The sequence below is a fragment of the Mycena indigotica genome (assembly GCF_014461135.1).
Source record: "Mycena indigotica strain 171206Taipei chromosome Unknown Mind.scaff0011, whole genome shotgun sequence".
NCBI lineage: Eukaryota > Fungi > Basidiomycota > Agaricomycetes > Agaricales > Mycenaceae > Mycena > Mycena indigotica.
Genome location: NW_023503010.1, coordinates 1,869,854 through 1,884,295, shown reverse-complemented (window position 1 = coordinate 1,884,295; position 14,442 = coordinate 1,869,854). Strand labels below are relative to the sequence as shown.

At 49.9% G+C, this 14,442-nt stretch overlaps 4 protein-coding genes across 4 annotated transcripts; 1 reads left to right on the top strand and 3 right to left on the bottom strand.

Moving 5' to 3' along the window:
* Positions 1–2,095: 2,095 nt before the first annotated feature.
* Positions 2,096–3,454, bottom strand: MIND_01174000 (4-hydroxybenzoate polyprenyl transferase; the record flags this gene model as incomplete). Its single annotated transcript, XM_037368257.1, has 8 exons — positions 2,096–2,212; positions 2,261–2,628; positions 2,679–2,767; positions 2,817–2,934; positions 2,981–3,034; positions 3,078–3,176; positions 3,230–3,287; positions 3,338–3,454. 8 exons carry the CDS (start codon positions 3,452–3,454, stop codon positions 2,096–2,098), a joined length of 1,020 nt encoding a protein of 339 aa, XP_037215183.1.
* A 1,086-nt stretch (positions 3,455–4,540) lies between these two features.
* Positions 4,541–6,573, top strand: MIND_01173900 (O-methylsterigmatocystin oxidoreductase; the record flags this gene model as incomplete). Its single annotated transcript, XM_037368256.1, has 10 exons — positions 4,541–4,778; positions 4,826–4,958; positions 5,002–5,193; positions 5,244–5,395; positions 5,441–5,556; positions 5,607–5,916; positions 5,969–6,050; positions 6,095–6,211; positions 6,259–6,402; positions 6,456–6,573. Exons 1-10 carry the CDS (start codon positions 4,586–4,588, stop codon positions 6,571–6,573), a joined length of 1,557 nt encoding a protein of 518 aa, XP_037215182.1. The 5' UTR covers positions 4,541–4,585.
* A 504-nt stretch (positions 6,574–7,077) lies between these two features.
* MIND_01173800 (FAD/NAD-P-binding domain-containing protein) lies at positions 7,078–8,997 on the bottom strand (the record flags this gene model as incomplete). The annotated part of the gene is made up of 10 exons (XM_037368255.1): positions 7,078–7,316; positions 7,369–7,534; positions 7,591–7,620; positions 7,671–7,800; positions 7,852–7,976; positions 8,029–8,373; positions 8,427–8,509; positions 8,557–8,653; positions 8,705–8,926; positions 8,977–8,997. The coding sequence occupies 10 exons, from the start codon at positions 8,995–8,997 to the stop codon at positions 7,078–7,080; spliced, it is 1,458 nt and encodes a 485-aa protein (XP_037215181.1).
* A 1,877-nt stretch (positions 8,998–10,874) lies between these two features.
* On the bottom strand, positions 10,875–13,586 carry MIND_01173700 (Ubiquitin-protein ligase; the record flags this gene model as incomplete). The annotated part of the gene is made up of 7 exons (XM_037368254.1): positions 10,875–11,185; positions 11,233–11,878; positions 11,931–12,043; positions 12,094–12,889; positions 12,939–13,106; positions 13,233–13,312; positions 13,367–13,586. The coding sequence occupies 7 exons, from the start codon at positions 13,584–13,586 to the stop codon at positions 10,875–10,877; spliced, it is 2,334 nt and encodes a 777-aa protein (XP_037215180.1).
* Positions 13,587–14,442: the final 856 nt, after the last annotated feature.

The window sequence follows — 14,442 nt, the reverse complement described above, 5'->3', positions numbered from 1 at the left end:
CTCTGACAAGATACCTGCAGAAACTGCTGTCGTATAGCCATATGATTTTGCCCACGGTATGATCGGCCAAATAATCGGGGAAAGAAAAGTGGGTGCGCATTCGACACCGCGAATATAGGCAAAGAAACAAAGATATCTTACCATCGACGTGCATCTCCCGCGAGACCGACAATCGGATCTTCGAGCCGTCAGTACAAAGACTGCCGTCAGACAGCTTCAAATGTCGAATAGGGAATTGTGTTTGTAAGTTGCAAAAGTGCCGATTGACTTTACTCCCGGGAGAAGAATAGTGACAAATATGCTAGCAAAGAGATACATTCAGAAGCTTTGTTACGCTGTTGAGAGTTCATACCGAAGGGATTCCTCGGGATCAAGTAAGTGAGAGAGAAGCCATCCACAGGTCGCCGATCAGGACTTGGTCTAGTAATAGCTACCGCCTGGAAATTTTCATGAATCGATTCGTTCTATTTCGCGTGTTTCGAAGAGCCCGAATACGTTTGGAGTCGTGGCACATTATCATCCGTGCGGCGATTATGGAGGGGTGCCTTTAGAAGTCTGTTCCGTTGCAAACGGAAGTCAGCATCTACATTCTGGCAGAGCCTCGCCCTAAATGAGCAAGCAAAACAAAACGACTCCTATGCAAGAGTAGGAAGTACGGCCATGAGCCAGCAGAAGAAAGCGTTTTCAGCACAAGTGAAAGGAACGGATCGTGTGACACAGAGTGCAGTGGCAATGGGCGTGGCAACCGTTTTCATCAATCCGCTCCCAGACAAATCACTTGGAGGCTGAATTATACGCGTGAGTGAGAGAGATGAAGCAGATTTCTAGGGCTTACTGGGTTTGTGAATGCATGTGCTAGAAGGGACCTCTCAACCATCCAGTCATAGTCCTTCTAATAGGACGGACTTTGTTGCCTGGAGCAGTGAGGGCTACATGTGTCGGGCTCGTAAGCAGCACAAGGGTAGTGGCCCAGAAGAGTCACGAGAAGCAACCAATGCATGACATTTTATGCTTTTCAGTTGCTTCATCGCAATGGATGTCAGGAACAAGTTATGTCGCGTGACGTCACAGCACGTGCGGCTCAACCTTCCCTCTCACTACTTCTCCACAAGCATCTGGTTGACGATGACATATCCTTGCAATCCTGAGTCCTGACAGTAAATGATCCGCGCCTTACTAGCCCGCAAAGCTGTAAAACAGCTCTTCGCCTTCCTCGCCAACAACCTGGAATTTGGCGTGATTCCCTGGCTTCCGTTAACGAGCTGAGGCCTGACCAAACTTCCGCCACACATGACAACTACACCGAGCGAAAGAGAGCTGAAAAACCCACCACGGCTGTTCCTTGCTCGTAGAGACTACGGTGTGCTGATACCTAGGTTCAAGCTTCCTCCTGCTTCCGTTACTTTCGCATAGTTAGACATTGCGGCAGACTACACGAGACTCAATACTCAAAGCCTCTAATCTTCTGTTGAATGACAATCTTTCAAGGACTGAAGTCTCGGCGTTTTCATGATTCGTCGACGCGTTTCTCCGAAGAAGTCTCGCACTACGATGTCTAATATCTTGAATGGGGTTTGAACAGAGATGATATAGCAATTGTCACTCCCGTACAGGCCGCCTCGAATCCCCGGACTGCGGTGGCTCGCAGCCTGAGCTAGCTCGCGAACCACGGCCGCTGCAGTGGATACACATCTAGTAATGGCCAGTCCATGCATCCCTTATTTCCGTATGTCGACGGAACAGTGCTCCTTATCGAGTTAATTCTCCCGAATCGACTCCGCCATAGCTAAAACTGATTGGAATGGCATAGGATAGGTTTAAGCACGATCCCACCTACCTCCAGGAGTGCAATGAAGGAAAGCCAACAGACACCTTCTCAGATTGATGGTGGCCCCGCTGAGTGGATAAACGGTCCGTGGCAACTATGAGTTTTTCGTACATGTAGTACACAGATAACAGGTTTTATTAGTAAATGCCCGATAAAGAAAAGACGTCTAGAAAATACATGTGCATAACGCCTGATAGCTATGGGCTAACAGGCCATAACTTTGCTCCTCGTTGTTGTTGTTTGATGGGTATATGAGGTATATGTAGCTTATGGGAAGAATTGACGGCCCAAATCGAGGATTTGAGCATGTTTCTCGGACCAGATGTAGTCAACGAGGAACCCAGCCCAGATGAGGCCCCCAAGGTTGATGCCGTTCTGGTGAAACTGCCGCCTAGGTTTCAGTAAGCGAAAAGATGTCGTAACAGGACGTACCGCAGCGATGCAACTGGCGGGGGAGTTAGGGTCCAATTTGTATAATTGAGCGGCAAGATGCAGAGCGGCAGCCCCGACGCTTATGGAAAAGAACGGGAGGGCCTGGTGGTTGAGCAGGCCAGCGATCGCGATGGCACTGAGCATGATGGAAGCAAAAAATGCGAGAACAAGCTTGATCGAATTGCCGAAGAGTAGAGCAGTCGACTTAACCCCGGCCTTGACGTCGTCTTTTTTGTCCTGGCATGCGTAGATAGTGTCGTACCAGATCGTCCACGCCCATGTTCCGCCCATGAGAACGAATGCACTTGTGGGTATGTTACCCGTGATGAATGCCCAAGCCATGAGAACACCTGCATTCATGGAGATTCCTAGCACAAGATTTCAGACTGAAGGCGGATATCAAGTGCATGATGCGCACCGAGCCATGCTTGTGGCCAGTATGTGATGCGCTTCATAAGCGGATAAAATCCGGCCAAGGGAAACATAGTCGTTAGCGCGATCCGCCAGCTATGTCCCAGTCAGTTGAATAAAGAAAATGATAGGACAAATCACACACGCAAGCTCGTTGACGTCCCGCACCATCCACAACATGATAGCCAGATGGCTCCAAAGGAATATGACTGCAGCGCGAACGCTAATTTTACCGGACGCAATCGGCCGCTTTTTTGTGCGCTCTTCGACGGCATGAGCAGGAGGAAATGCCTGAAAAAGTTGACAAACCGACTTGACGATCGAAGTCCCGGTCGAGGATATCATTCCACACACAACCAGCACCTGAGCGGTGTAAAAAATAGGTAAGCCAGGCAAGGCGGCATACTATGCGACAAGGCGGCGCCAATGTAGCCACATATGAGCAAGTAAAAGAATCGATCCACCGGCAGTTGAGCCGTGCGTGCAGTCATGGTCAGTGACCAAGCTGCCAAAAGACGAAGTGAGTGGCCGGCGAGGCTGGAGCAGTGGGCAACACACCATATGGCCAGAACACCAGCATCGCTCCTGAGTAAAATTTTACACGAGTGAGGCTTATCTGAGGATGTTGGTGATTCAGCCCGACATCGAGAAAGGATCTGGACAGACCCATGGCTGGAAGCTAGCCGCGATTGTGTGCGACCACGAAATGGACTTCAGATTCGCAGGGGAGGGAGCTGCTGCGTTTGGGGGGAGGGCTATGGAGGCGACGGCATCGGCGGACATGACTTCGAAAGATGCAGGGGGGCGGTAACAGTCATCCTTGGTGTTTTATTTCCTTGCTCATGCAAGAATTTGCGCTTGACGCAGAAGTGGTTTGGAGCAACATGGTTCGTTGGTTTGGCATCAATTGATCTGCATTGCCATGCCGGCTTGATTTGCAAATTGCTCTTTTTGGAGACCGGCGTGTCGCTTAAGAACAAGTTACTGCAACTGAGAATAAGTAGCTTGAGGGCCACCGGGGCAGCCCAAATTTTATCATCTGAAGCTCGAGGTTGGTCATGTCTAAGAATATGTCGAGACTAGTATGATTGGTTAGCTGCTTCCGGCCTTGCAACAAAAATCATAGAAAACCTATCAAACACGACTTGAATGAACATCCGCGGCTGAAGGGAGATAGATACTTGCTGTTGGCGGCTCAGGGCGGCGAGGGTCCATGTGAGATGGATCTCCCGGTATCCTAGATTCTGCATTGATGAGTAACGAATATCCAACATAAGTGCATAATGTTTGTTTTGAAAAGTCTTGACTAGAAGTTTAAAGCAAGTCTATCAAGTCACATGTCACGTTACAGTCGTTCAAGCTATTCCTGAGTCGCTTGCGCACAGACTCCCCGTCGTTATAAATACTTTCAGATGTGGTTCCAAATGTCCGATTCAGATTCAAGTTGTGGCAACAAAATCGGTTTCGGGCCGTCCAAGTTAGCATATGGACACGTATACGTCAATCTCATCTTTTAGAAGTTGAAAAAAGCGTCAGAATAAGGAGCGAGCAGCTGGCGCTGCTTTCAACGTGTGTATGTTTTCGACCATAAACACTACTTACTAGCTACTCTGATCCAAGTCGGGAGACTCGGACGTCAAGGAGACGTTGACCGCCGTAGTTTCTTACTAATCATGATTCCTTACTCAAAATCGAGAGAACTGGTGGCGTAGAAGTAACATGCGCCGAGTTCTCAAGCAAGTGAGCACATGTTGAATATTCCTAAGTAATCGATTTCCGGATTTTGCAAATTGTTGGCAACAGTTGGCTAGTGATGGTGACCGTTGACTTGTTACGCGAGATGATCTCGATCATCATTTTGCACCCAAACAGCGAAATGCTTGTTCTGAACATTGGAATCCTCCCCCGTTCTCGATGCAAGATATTTTCTCGCGGACGACTGCTACGGCCCTTGCGATACCCGTTGCCGCCTATATTGTCGTTCGCTTCTTCCGCCCTCGCCCCCCGCTACCTCCGGGCCCTCGTGGATGGCCAGTCATCGGAAACTTGCTCGACATGCCCAAGGAAGACGCATGGGTTCACTGGATCTCCCACAAAGAGACCTACGGTGTGTATCCAGTGGCCCAAACAAGCGTCTCTAATCGTGTTTTCAAGGCCCAATAAGCTCTCTGACCGTTCTGGGGTCAACTATCATCATCATTAGCGACATGCAAACCACATTCGACTTACTCGACAAACGCTCTAACATCTATTCCGGCCGCCCAACCTTCACATTTGCCGGCGATATGTGAGCCTCATTCCTTCGCTGGGTCATTGGCTCAATCCCTCAGGATTGGTTGGGATAAACAGCTCATTCTTTCGCAATACGGCGAGCGGTTCAGAGCAATGCGTCTGCTTTTGAAGGGATTTGTGGGCTCCAAGGCGGCTATCGTGCCCTTCCAGGCGACCCAGGAGATCGAGACGCGTTATTTCTTGGCCCGTCTGCTTGAAAAGCCGGAGACGCTAATCGCGAATATCCGTTTGTGAGTAGAGTCTCTCCACATTTTGGACGAGTACATGACCACTCCTTCAGAACTGCAAGTGCCCTGAGCTTGCAAATGTCACATGGCTATCGTATCGAAACAGAAAAGGTGGACCCTCTCATCGACCTCGTCGAGACGGCTGCGAAAGAGTTCTATATTGCCACATATCCCGGTCGTTGGATCGTTGACGCTATGCCGTTCTGTACGTCAAATGCCCCTTATTTTTCTTCTCTCAGTATCTTTGTAGTGAGATACCTCCCGAGCTGGCTCCCTGGAATGGGCTGGAAAAAAACCGCGTCGATCTACAAGGAACACAACTACGCACAAGTCACTAGACCACACGAATTTGTAAAGCGTCAACTTGTTTGTCTTTCTTCGGCCTCCTCGTTTCAAAGATACTACTCCAGTTCTAGGCTGAAGGGTCGGCAAGAACGTCTTTTACCGCGGATGTTCTTAAACGGGATCCTGACGCTACAACGGAGGATGCCTTGATGTGGGCTGCGACGGCTATCTATGGCGGAGGCTCGGACCCTTCTTCTGCTGTGCTCGGCGCGTTTTTCCTCATCATGCTCCTCCATCCAGAGGCCCACGACAAAGCACAAGCCGAAATCGACTCTATCGTTGGAAAGGACCGGCTACCCACATTCTCTGACCGAGAACATCTCCCCTACATTGAGGCGTTGATGAAAGAACTCCTCCGCTGGCATCCTGTCGGTCGCTTATGTTCGCCCACATTGCTTTTTTCACGACCACGTGATCTGATATAACGCGCCAGGTATCCCGCATCGAGCCTTGGAGGACGATATATTCAACGGATACTTCATTCCAAAGGGATCTATCATTCTCCCACATATGTGGTATGTGCTGCGTGCCGTCTCTGATTTGAATGACATGGTTATAGGCAAATGTCGCGCGATACCAAATACTATACCGACCCCGAGGCGTTCCGACCGGAGCGGTTCTTGGGTGCTAATCCTGAACTAGACCCAAATGTTTATATGTTTGGTTTCGGACGGCGGTATGTCGATCTGCATGGATCTACGCGCCACTGAACTCGGGGTCTAGTGCGTGTCCGGGACAAGACTTCGCCAATGCTATTGTCTATCTGACTATTGTCATGACGTTGTCGGTGTACAACGTGCGAAAGGCCAAGCGGGAGGATGGGACAGAGATCGAGCCAGAGGTCAAGTGGGGAACGGGCACTGTGGCGTACGTCGTTTTTGCTCTTATGCATGGTAAAGGTACTCATCTCGTCTTCACAGTCACCCTGGACCTTTTGAGTATAGTATAACGCCACGATCTCCCGAGGCCGTTGCGCTCATCACCTCCGTGTACGACGAATATCCATACCCCCCCAGCGACGGGCCCAAATTGTTGTAACGTTGATTACTAATGAGCTAATTTTATATCTTTTGCTACCAATGATGCTTCCTTAGCGCAAGATACAGAGACATACTGACAGAGGTTGGGATCGAACATCACGTTCTTCCACTTTCAATGTTCATCAGAATAAGCTGGCGGGCGTCGACGATCGAGGTGCATCGTCGTGCGGTGGATGATACCATCCGTCCACCAATTTGAATTTTCTGCCCAAGAGGCCGTAGCCATCCAGCTTCGATTGATGACAGCACCTGATACTGCAAAAAGCCAGATAGCATATCTGCGGGTTTGATGAGGCGCTATCGCGGTTTGATTTGGCTAAATCCAGTCTGTGTGCCTAGTCCAGAGACTTCTGCTTCCCGAGGTACCATCGACTACGTTCCAAGCCCATGCCTAACAAAAAAAAATTAGGTCTATGATAGGTATGACAAGTAAATCTACAATGTGATAGTGATAAGAATACAGATGAATAAGTATTGAGCAGCAAGAAATAAACGAGCGCGGTCAAAGCTTGAAAGCGAGTTCTTCAGCTTCGAGTTGGTATCCTTGGGTATTCCACCATCGCGTGGCCTCGGCCTCAGCATCGTATCCGAATTGAATCTGGTTCTTTCTTTGGTCTGCCCAGACGTTCGCGTTCCCAACGGACCGACTGGGGTCTAAAGTTGACATCGACACCCCCTTGCGTGCCTCTCGCAACGAGTCTTCCATGCCCTCACGCATAGAAATGTCGCGCGCCACTTGTTCTATTGCCTCGGGTTAGTGGACGGTACTATGCCACGGTGTGGAAGAGCGCACCAGGTCCATCAGGGAGATGGAATATCTTCTGATTCGCACGTGCCGCAAGCTGTGTTTCGGTGGTGCGTGGATAGCGTTGAGCTTGGTAAGCTTCGAGCAGAGGGCGAATTTGGCGGCGGGAGGATATATGCGAGAAGAGAATACCGAGATAGGCTGAGTCTTCGATCTTTGGAATTGAACATCAGTTCACGTGGACGGATCTGAAGAGTAAGAGAAACTTACCGCCATGGCGGCGCCTTGGGCTCGGTATGGCTATTCACTCGCATCAACAATATGTGCACGCGAGAGAAACGCAAACGTACAAGCATCGGATGGCAGGCGTCTCCAAGGAGCGCTATAGGGGCAGTAGGATGGACCCAAGTATCGAGCGGATCCCGGTCCAGTAATGGCCAAATCAGTGTGTGTGAAACAAGCGAAAGGAGCTTCTCGACTCTATGGAAAATGAGTTTGTACATGAAGCAGGAACAATGAATTTTAATTTACCGAGGTTCCCAACCAGCGTAGTCGGCACGCATCTGCTCTACAGAGCCTGGAACGTCATAGGCTTCTCCTGCTTGGATACCGCGATCAGGATGGAGCATAACGAGGTTATACTCTTTCTTGTTGCGCTACAAGGGGTATCAGGAATTCAATTCGGGGTGAATTAGGGCTAGAACTGACAAGGCAATAGGCCATAACGTGTCGTCCAGGCCCAATCCAGCCGGTCATCTCCGCACAGTCAACGAGCGGTTTCAGTTCAGGGTCTTGGAGCATTACTGACGTCGGGATGATTGCTCGGTAGGCTGCATCGCCTGTGGGAATCGGCTTGTCTGGTCTCCCAACGACGACCTCGCGGACCATACTCTTTACACCATCCGCCCCAAGAATGATGTCGGCGGAGAAAGACGCGCCGGATGCCAAGCTAACACAACAACGGTCTGCATCCACCTTGACGACACGTGAATTGAGGAAGAGGGTCATGTATGGCGCTGCGAGTTTGTAAAGCATGTTGAGCAGGTCGGCTCGCTGATGCTTCGGCGTCAGAACGTGCCAAACAAAGGCAGAGGGGGAGCACGCACATGGAGGTGACAGTATGGCGCACCATAGTCATTATCCATCGTGGTTCCCCACTTAGTCCAGCCTACGCGTCTACCCGTTTTATCTAATACTATCAGTCAGCTGGTCTGAATTGATAACGCATGCGCGTACATCGACGAAAGGTGATTGCTTGTGGTTTGACCATCGCGGCGCGCAACTCTTCACCCAAGCCCCATCGAATAAGTAGGCGGCTAACATTGGGACTAATCTGGAGCGAATTCGATGAATAATGCGACTTGTAAAGCTCACAAAAACTTACTTGGATGCCAGCACCAACCTCCACTAGCTTTGCCGCCCCCTCAAATACGGTTACTCGGTGTCCAGCTCGCCCTAAAGAGTACGCTGCAGCGAGTCCCCCGAGCCCGCAACCGACGATGATGAAGTGTAGAGGAATGAAGTTCGGGATGTGATGAATGGGTAACGCCAACTTGGATGGCCCCACCGTAACCGTAGGGCGTTGCGGGTCTGTTGGCCATTCGACCTTCAAAACATCTCGTCAAGTTTCAAAAGCTAAAATAGACAAACACTCACAGTAGGAACCGAGGCCGCCATGAAATGTACAGGGTATAAGGGACCTGTGAGGCCGAAGAGAAGGGTATTTAAAGAGGCAGCTCAGTCTGGGGTTGAGCGGCCGAACATTGCTTAAGTATGGCCTTGGACACCTCCCGTTTAAGAATTTGAGTGATGATGGTAAGATCTGAGCGGAGATTGGCAAGCGACTGGGGATGTCTGAAATTCTGGCATAAAACTACTAACACAGCAATACGATGCGTTCCGAAAGCTGGCCACGTACCGAGGTAAGAGACTATAGACCTATCGAGCTTAATGCAAGAGATGAAAGCCAGCCCGCTGGCCTTTGTTTAGGACGAGTGACGGGGACAAGGAACAGGCAAACTCGCAAGCGAATCATACTTTGATGCATCGAGCATCAGATGATCCGTATTATCAAGTGATGAACGCCCATGTGCGTCATCAAACACAGTCCTTGCAATGGTCCGCGTCGCCATCCATATTCACGGTTTGGCTAATGGCTACAGCTGTTGAAATTAATCGATGCTGAGGGAAAATGCAAGCCAATATATAACGCCGGCTAGTACGAATAGCACTTGGAGTTGGACCCATTCTAATCAGCTGTCGCTTAGGCAATCATGGGGGATCAAAGGCCCGATAGCGCCGGAACCGCCACAACGTGAGCCGACGCAAGCCAGCATGTTGCAGGAAGCCAATCAATGATTGACGGACGAGCCAAGCGATGAGCCGGTTTGTGGTCGCTGGTTTTTGAATGCACGTGGCTCATCACTACAGCAACTTGAACGTACGGATGCAAATCCCAACATTGACACGCATGTGGTCAGATACCACCCTGGCCTTATTGCCTCTCTCAGTTCTGATCGTCGATCTGGGTTTGGCGGCGATGCGAAGATCCCAGCTTTCCAGTGTCATCAGAACTCAGTTTAATCCCACTCACTACTAGCCAAGTGTGAGCCGCTTGCAACAACTAGACCTCTGATAGAATTTTTGTGAATGCATGCAGGTCGATTACACAAATACTTGATGCAAACAAGGTAAGGAACTTGGTTGGCAAACGGTATGGCTTGAAGTGTGGAGCAGCTCAAGTTGTGGCAAGAAACGTTGTTCGATCAGGTCCCAGTGGCTGTCAATGTAAGCAGCGGCGGCATCCAGCGTGATGGAAGCCATAGCTTGGAGCCAAATATTACTTGGTGTGTGTGCCAGACGTTCATGGCGGCGTGGATGGTCTTAGACTGTCAAGATAGATCGCGACACCTAGCTTGATTTTGTTGGGGGGCTATACGTCGAGATTTCACCAGAGAAGAAGAATGCATATGTCGAAGCGTGTCCTCTTGGAAAGCTTGAATGATATTTCAAACAGTCCTGACGAGCGTCAGATGCCACCAGATGATACCAGATTTATGGATGAACTTGCAATTGGCTCGTATTTGCGCACTGCCTGATAATCCTCAGGCTGGTCGATTTGGTTCCCTATCTGAGTCTTAGGTATGAATGCAGGTCTAGAACTTGCTTATCTTCATCGTCGAGTTGAACAAGAGCAGACATCAATCGTGAGAAACCAGCGCAGGGAGAGCCATTCTCACCCAACTTCATCCGCCAAAGAGTTTTGCTTGATTCAGAGCGCAAGACAACGAATAGATCTTCAACAAACTACCCAAGCCGGCACCCAAGAAGCGAGCGTGGAGTCTGTCCAAGATGTTCATGATATAAATGGGCATTTTTACTTGTGGGGCGGCTATAACATTCCAGATAAGACGACACTACGGTATGAGTGCATGCGTCACGGGATAAGAGAGCATGAGAGCAAGCAGGATTGAATTACTATACGATGGATGGAGAGGCAGCGATGGAATGCCAGAATGGAGTGGAAAGATGGTCTAGTGTGTTTTGCGAGTCTTCTACGCGACGTACGCAAATGTGTCCTTGCTCCCATCAACACGCTCGATGTACTCCTTCTCGAGTAGCGTCTCTATCGCCTTCTTGATATCTGGAATCTTGGGGGCGAAACGCTGGGATATTTGCGAGATAACCTCCTGAATTAGCGCCTGGTTTTTCATCGTCTTGCGCGCCTTCATGATGCGGACAATTGTGGCTTGGATGACGTACTTGCGGTCCTCGTCGACCGCTTTCCGGACCTCGCTCTCCTCAGCCTTGACCTCAGCCTTGATCGGCATGTTCAGGTTGACTCGTATCTTTTTCGATTTGAAGCCTACAAATTTTAAAAGCTGAAAACTCGTGGAAAAGGCCGAGACATACCTGGGTTCAGGTCGTATTGATCCTTCTCCTCATTCACCAGTACTTTGGCTTTGGTCAACAGTCCCAACACCTGACTCAAGATCTCGTCACTGATTTTCGTTGCCGCCTGCAGCTCTTGCAGACTGAGCGTGTCATTCCGGTTGTATTGTAACAGAACGGCTGCTTGGTAAGCACTGGTCATGAGGATGTATTTCTGATTCGTGTAGTTGGTTCGCAGCTCGTTTTTCGAATAGTTGTGCAGCCAAGTCAGTTTACGGCCGGAGTGTTTTGTCTGGTAGTAACGTGTAAAGCGCTCGAAAGTCGGTAATAGTTCAGGTGGAAGAAGGAAGTCGTGTGTCGGCGGGGCCAAGGGCCAGAAGTTGGTACCGAGAACCATGATACTGAATGCAATATCATTCCCATCGTCATGGGTCTGCGCCATTCGCTCCTTGAATGAGTCCGTGAGATCTTTCGATAATGACATATCCGTAAACATTCGTTGCAGCTTGTTGGTGTACTCGAAGCCACAAGCTTCTTTGAGTTTGGAAATCATGGAGGCCTCAGCTTCGTCAGATGCCGAGACGCCATGGATGAGACGCTTGGAGAGTTTGGTGGTGTAGAATGTTTGGAAAACGTCCTTGTCTTCGAGGTATTTGAACAAGACCATCTGAAGGTAAACAATCAAGACTGTGTCAGATACGAGAATGGAGGAGACATACAACACGGTTTAATGAACCTTCAAGGTCATCATCGCCTGTGCTTTTATTGCTCTTTCGGAGGAGCATGTCGGCATGCTTGGCAAGAAGTTCAGGTGACCGGGAGGCATTCGTTCCTAAACGATATAGTGAGAAACATAAGAACGAGCAGAGTTATAAGTAGCACCTGTTGCAGCATTGCGGTTGACAAATTCTCGGCAAGCCTTGTCAAGAGCAGCAGCAAACCCAGCCTCTGCCTTGAAACTGCGTGCTACCGTGGCTGCATTCTTCTCGTGGACAGACAACAAGGCGTCCACATAAGCTTTTGGATCGAGTTCGCCGCTCTTCTCATCCGCCGCCGCACCAGTTGCCTTGCCGTCTGGGCCAACCAATGCACCGACCGCACCCGATCCCGCAGTTTTAACATGGCTCTCGAATTTCTTGCGCAAAGGCTCTAGACCTTCCGGAATGCGAGCGAGAAGGGCGTACATCCGTTGCAGGTCTTCGTCGGCATCAAAGTCGAGCAGTGCTTGGAATGCCTCCCACATTCGCGGTGCGTGAGCTCTGAGAAGGACATTTTCGCACTTTCCGACGAGTTCCTTGCGTGTCTTGGTATGAAGATATCGCACCACACGCTCCTCCTCCTCGCGCAAACGGACCTCGGCCTTCTTGAGATATTCGGGGATGTTGCCGCTACCTTCGCTACCTCCGGCATTCAGGAAAGCCTCCGCCTCAGCAGTGTAGTAGGTTTCGGTTGCCGCAAGGAATGGCATTTCGAATTGCTCCTTATAAACGTCAAGACATTCTTTGTTGGGGTCGGCGGGGTCGAGTCCCAGAGAAACGAATGAATCGATGACCTTCTTAACCAGAGCTTGGTCTATGGTGGCTCCGTCACGTTGAGCGGCAACAAGGCGAAGGAGAGCGGCAGTGATTGGTGGTTGTAGGGGTTTGAAGAGGTGCTGATGCCATTGTGATAATGCAAGCTGAGAGCAAGTTTAGTAAGAGTTAGACTATAAGTAGCGGAAAACGCACAGTGTATACTTGGTAGACGCCCTTCTTTCCCTCATCTCGTTCCCGTTTGACCCAGTATCGGTTGAGATAGGTAAAGAGTCGGTTGAGATAATTAGCGCCGGTGGTGTACCTGTCCCACTCAGTCGCGTAATATCGGAGTAAAGCTTCGTCTTGAAGAACCTCCGCTTCCTAGCAAGTTTGTGAACATCGGATAATCGATGCGCAACAGGAGAAAGGAAGGTGCCCACAAGGCACGCGCCGGCGACACGAGGTGCCTAAGGGCGAAGAGGAGCGCAGACAAGGGCTTTTACGTACCTTGACGATGGGTTTGAAATGGTTGGCAAAGTAATCCGTGAGCTTGTTGTACAAATCGGACCCAACGAGGTTAGCGCCGGCTGCAGAAAAATATAGGTCAGTGGCTCAGGAGAGTTGGTCTGCAAAGGACGCACTTCTGTTGCCCTCCAGCTTGCCATGCATCTTTGTTGAAGTACAGTAGTTGTAGACAGTCGTGTAGAGACTGGTGTAGCCGGCGAATGAAAGACCCTCATGAAGCTTGTTCATGATGTGGTCAACGCCCTCCGTTAAGAATGTCCATGTCTCGTCGAGGTCCGCCGTCTTGGGCGGCATTGTCGCGAACTTGTTCGCGGACGACGACGATGAAGTGGCCATGGTTGTGGAAGGAGTCAGAGGATGTCGGGTTGGTACAGCCACAGCATTACGCGCCGAGCAACATCAGCGATCACGATTCATTCTGATTCTTTCCTTGGTTGAACTTGTCCTTTTCCTTGTCCTCGTCCAACTCAACAAACCTGCAGCTGAGCAACAGGCAGTCTAGTGGGATCCAGGCCAACGTTCTATCCCTGCTCCCTTCGTCATAACGCCTCATCCTACTGTTCACCTTTCTCAAGCTCAAATTGGCCGGCGACCATGTATTTATCCGTTAGGCGTCGTCCAGCGGGCTCTTTGCCACAGTACTGTAGTGCAATGAACCTAACCAACCCACAAAAACCGTATACCAAAAAAATGCGTGGACTGAACACTCCGTCGACCTCACTCTTATGCGTACTCACACTGTCCCACAGAGACGAAATCAAAAACTGTTGGCAATTCTTCGCACCTCATACTGTGTTTCCGCAAATCCAAACTATGAACCTCGAAGCCACGCGGAATCTAAGCGCCTATCGCGACTTTGTCCCACTGGGAGTGGATCAACACAAAATACATCGACGATTGGCGCATGAATTCGAATATCATGTCCGTCTGCCAAGTACACCCAAATCTGCCATTGGAGAACCTTGAATGAATAGCTGAGAATCCACTAGAGCTTGATTCCGTCCCAATCCAACGCAAAAAAGTGTTGCTGACCAAGCGCAGGAAGACATCTCATCAAAACTTAGCGTCTCTGCTCTCTAGGATTCGCACTTGGCAGTTGGGAAGAAGGCTATTTTACTCACTATGATTAGACGGAAAAGACCGACATCTAATCCACATACACCGAGAAGTGGAAACAGCGCATTTAAGCAGA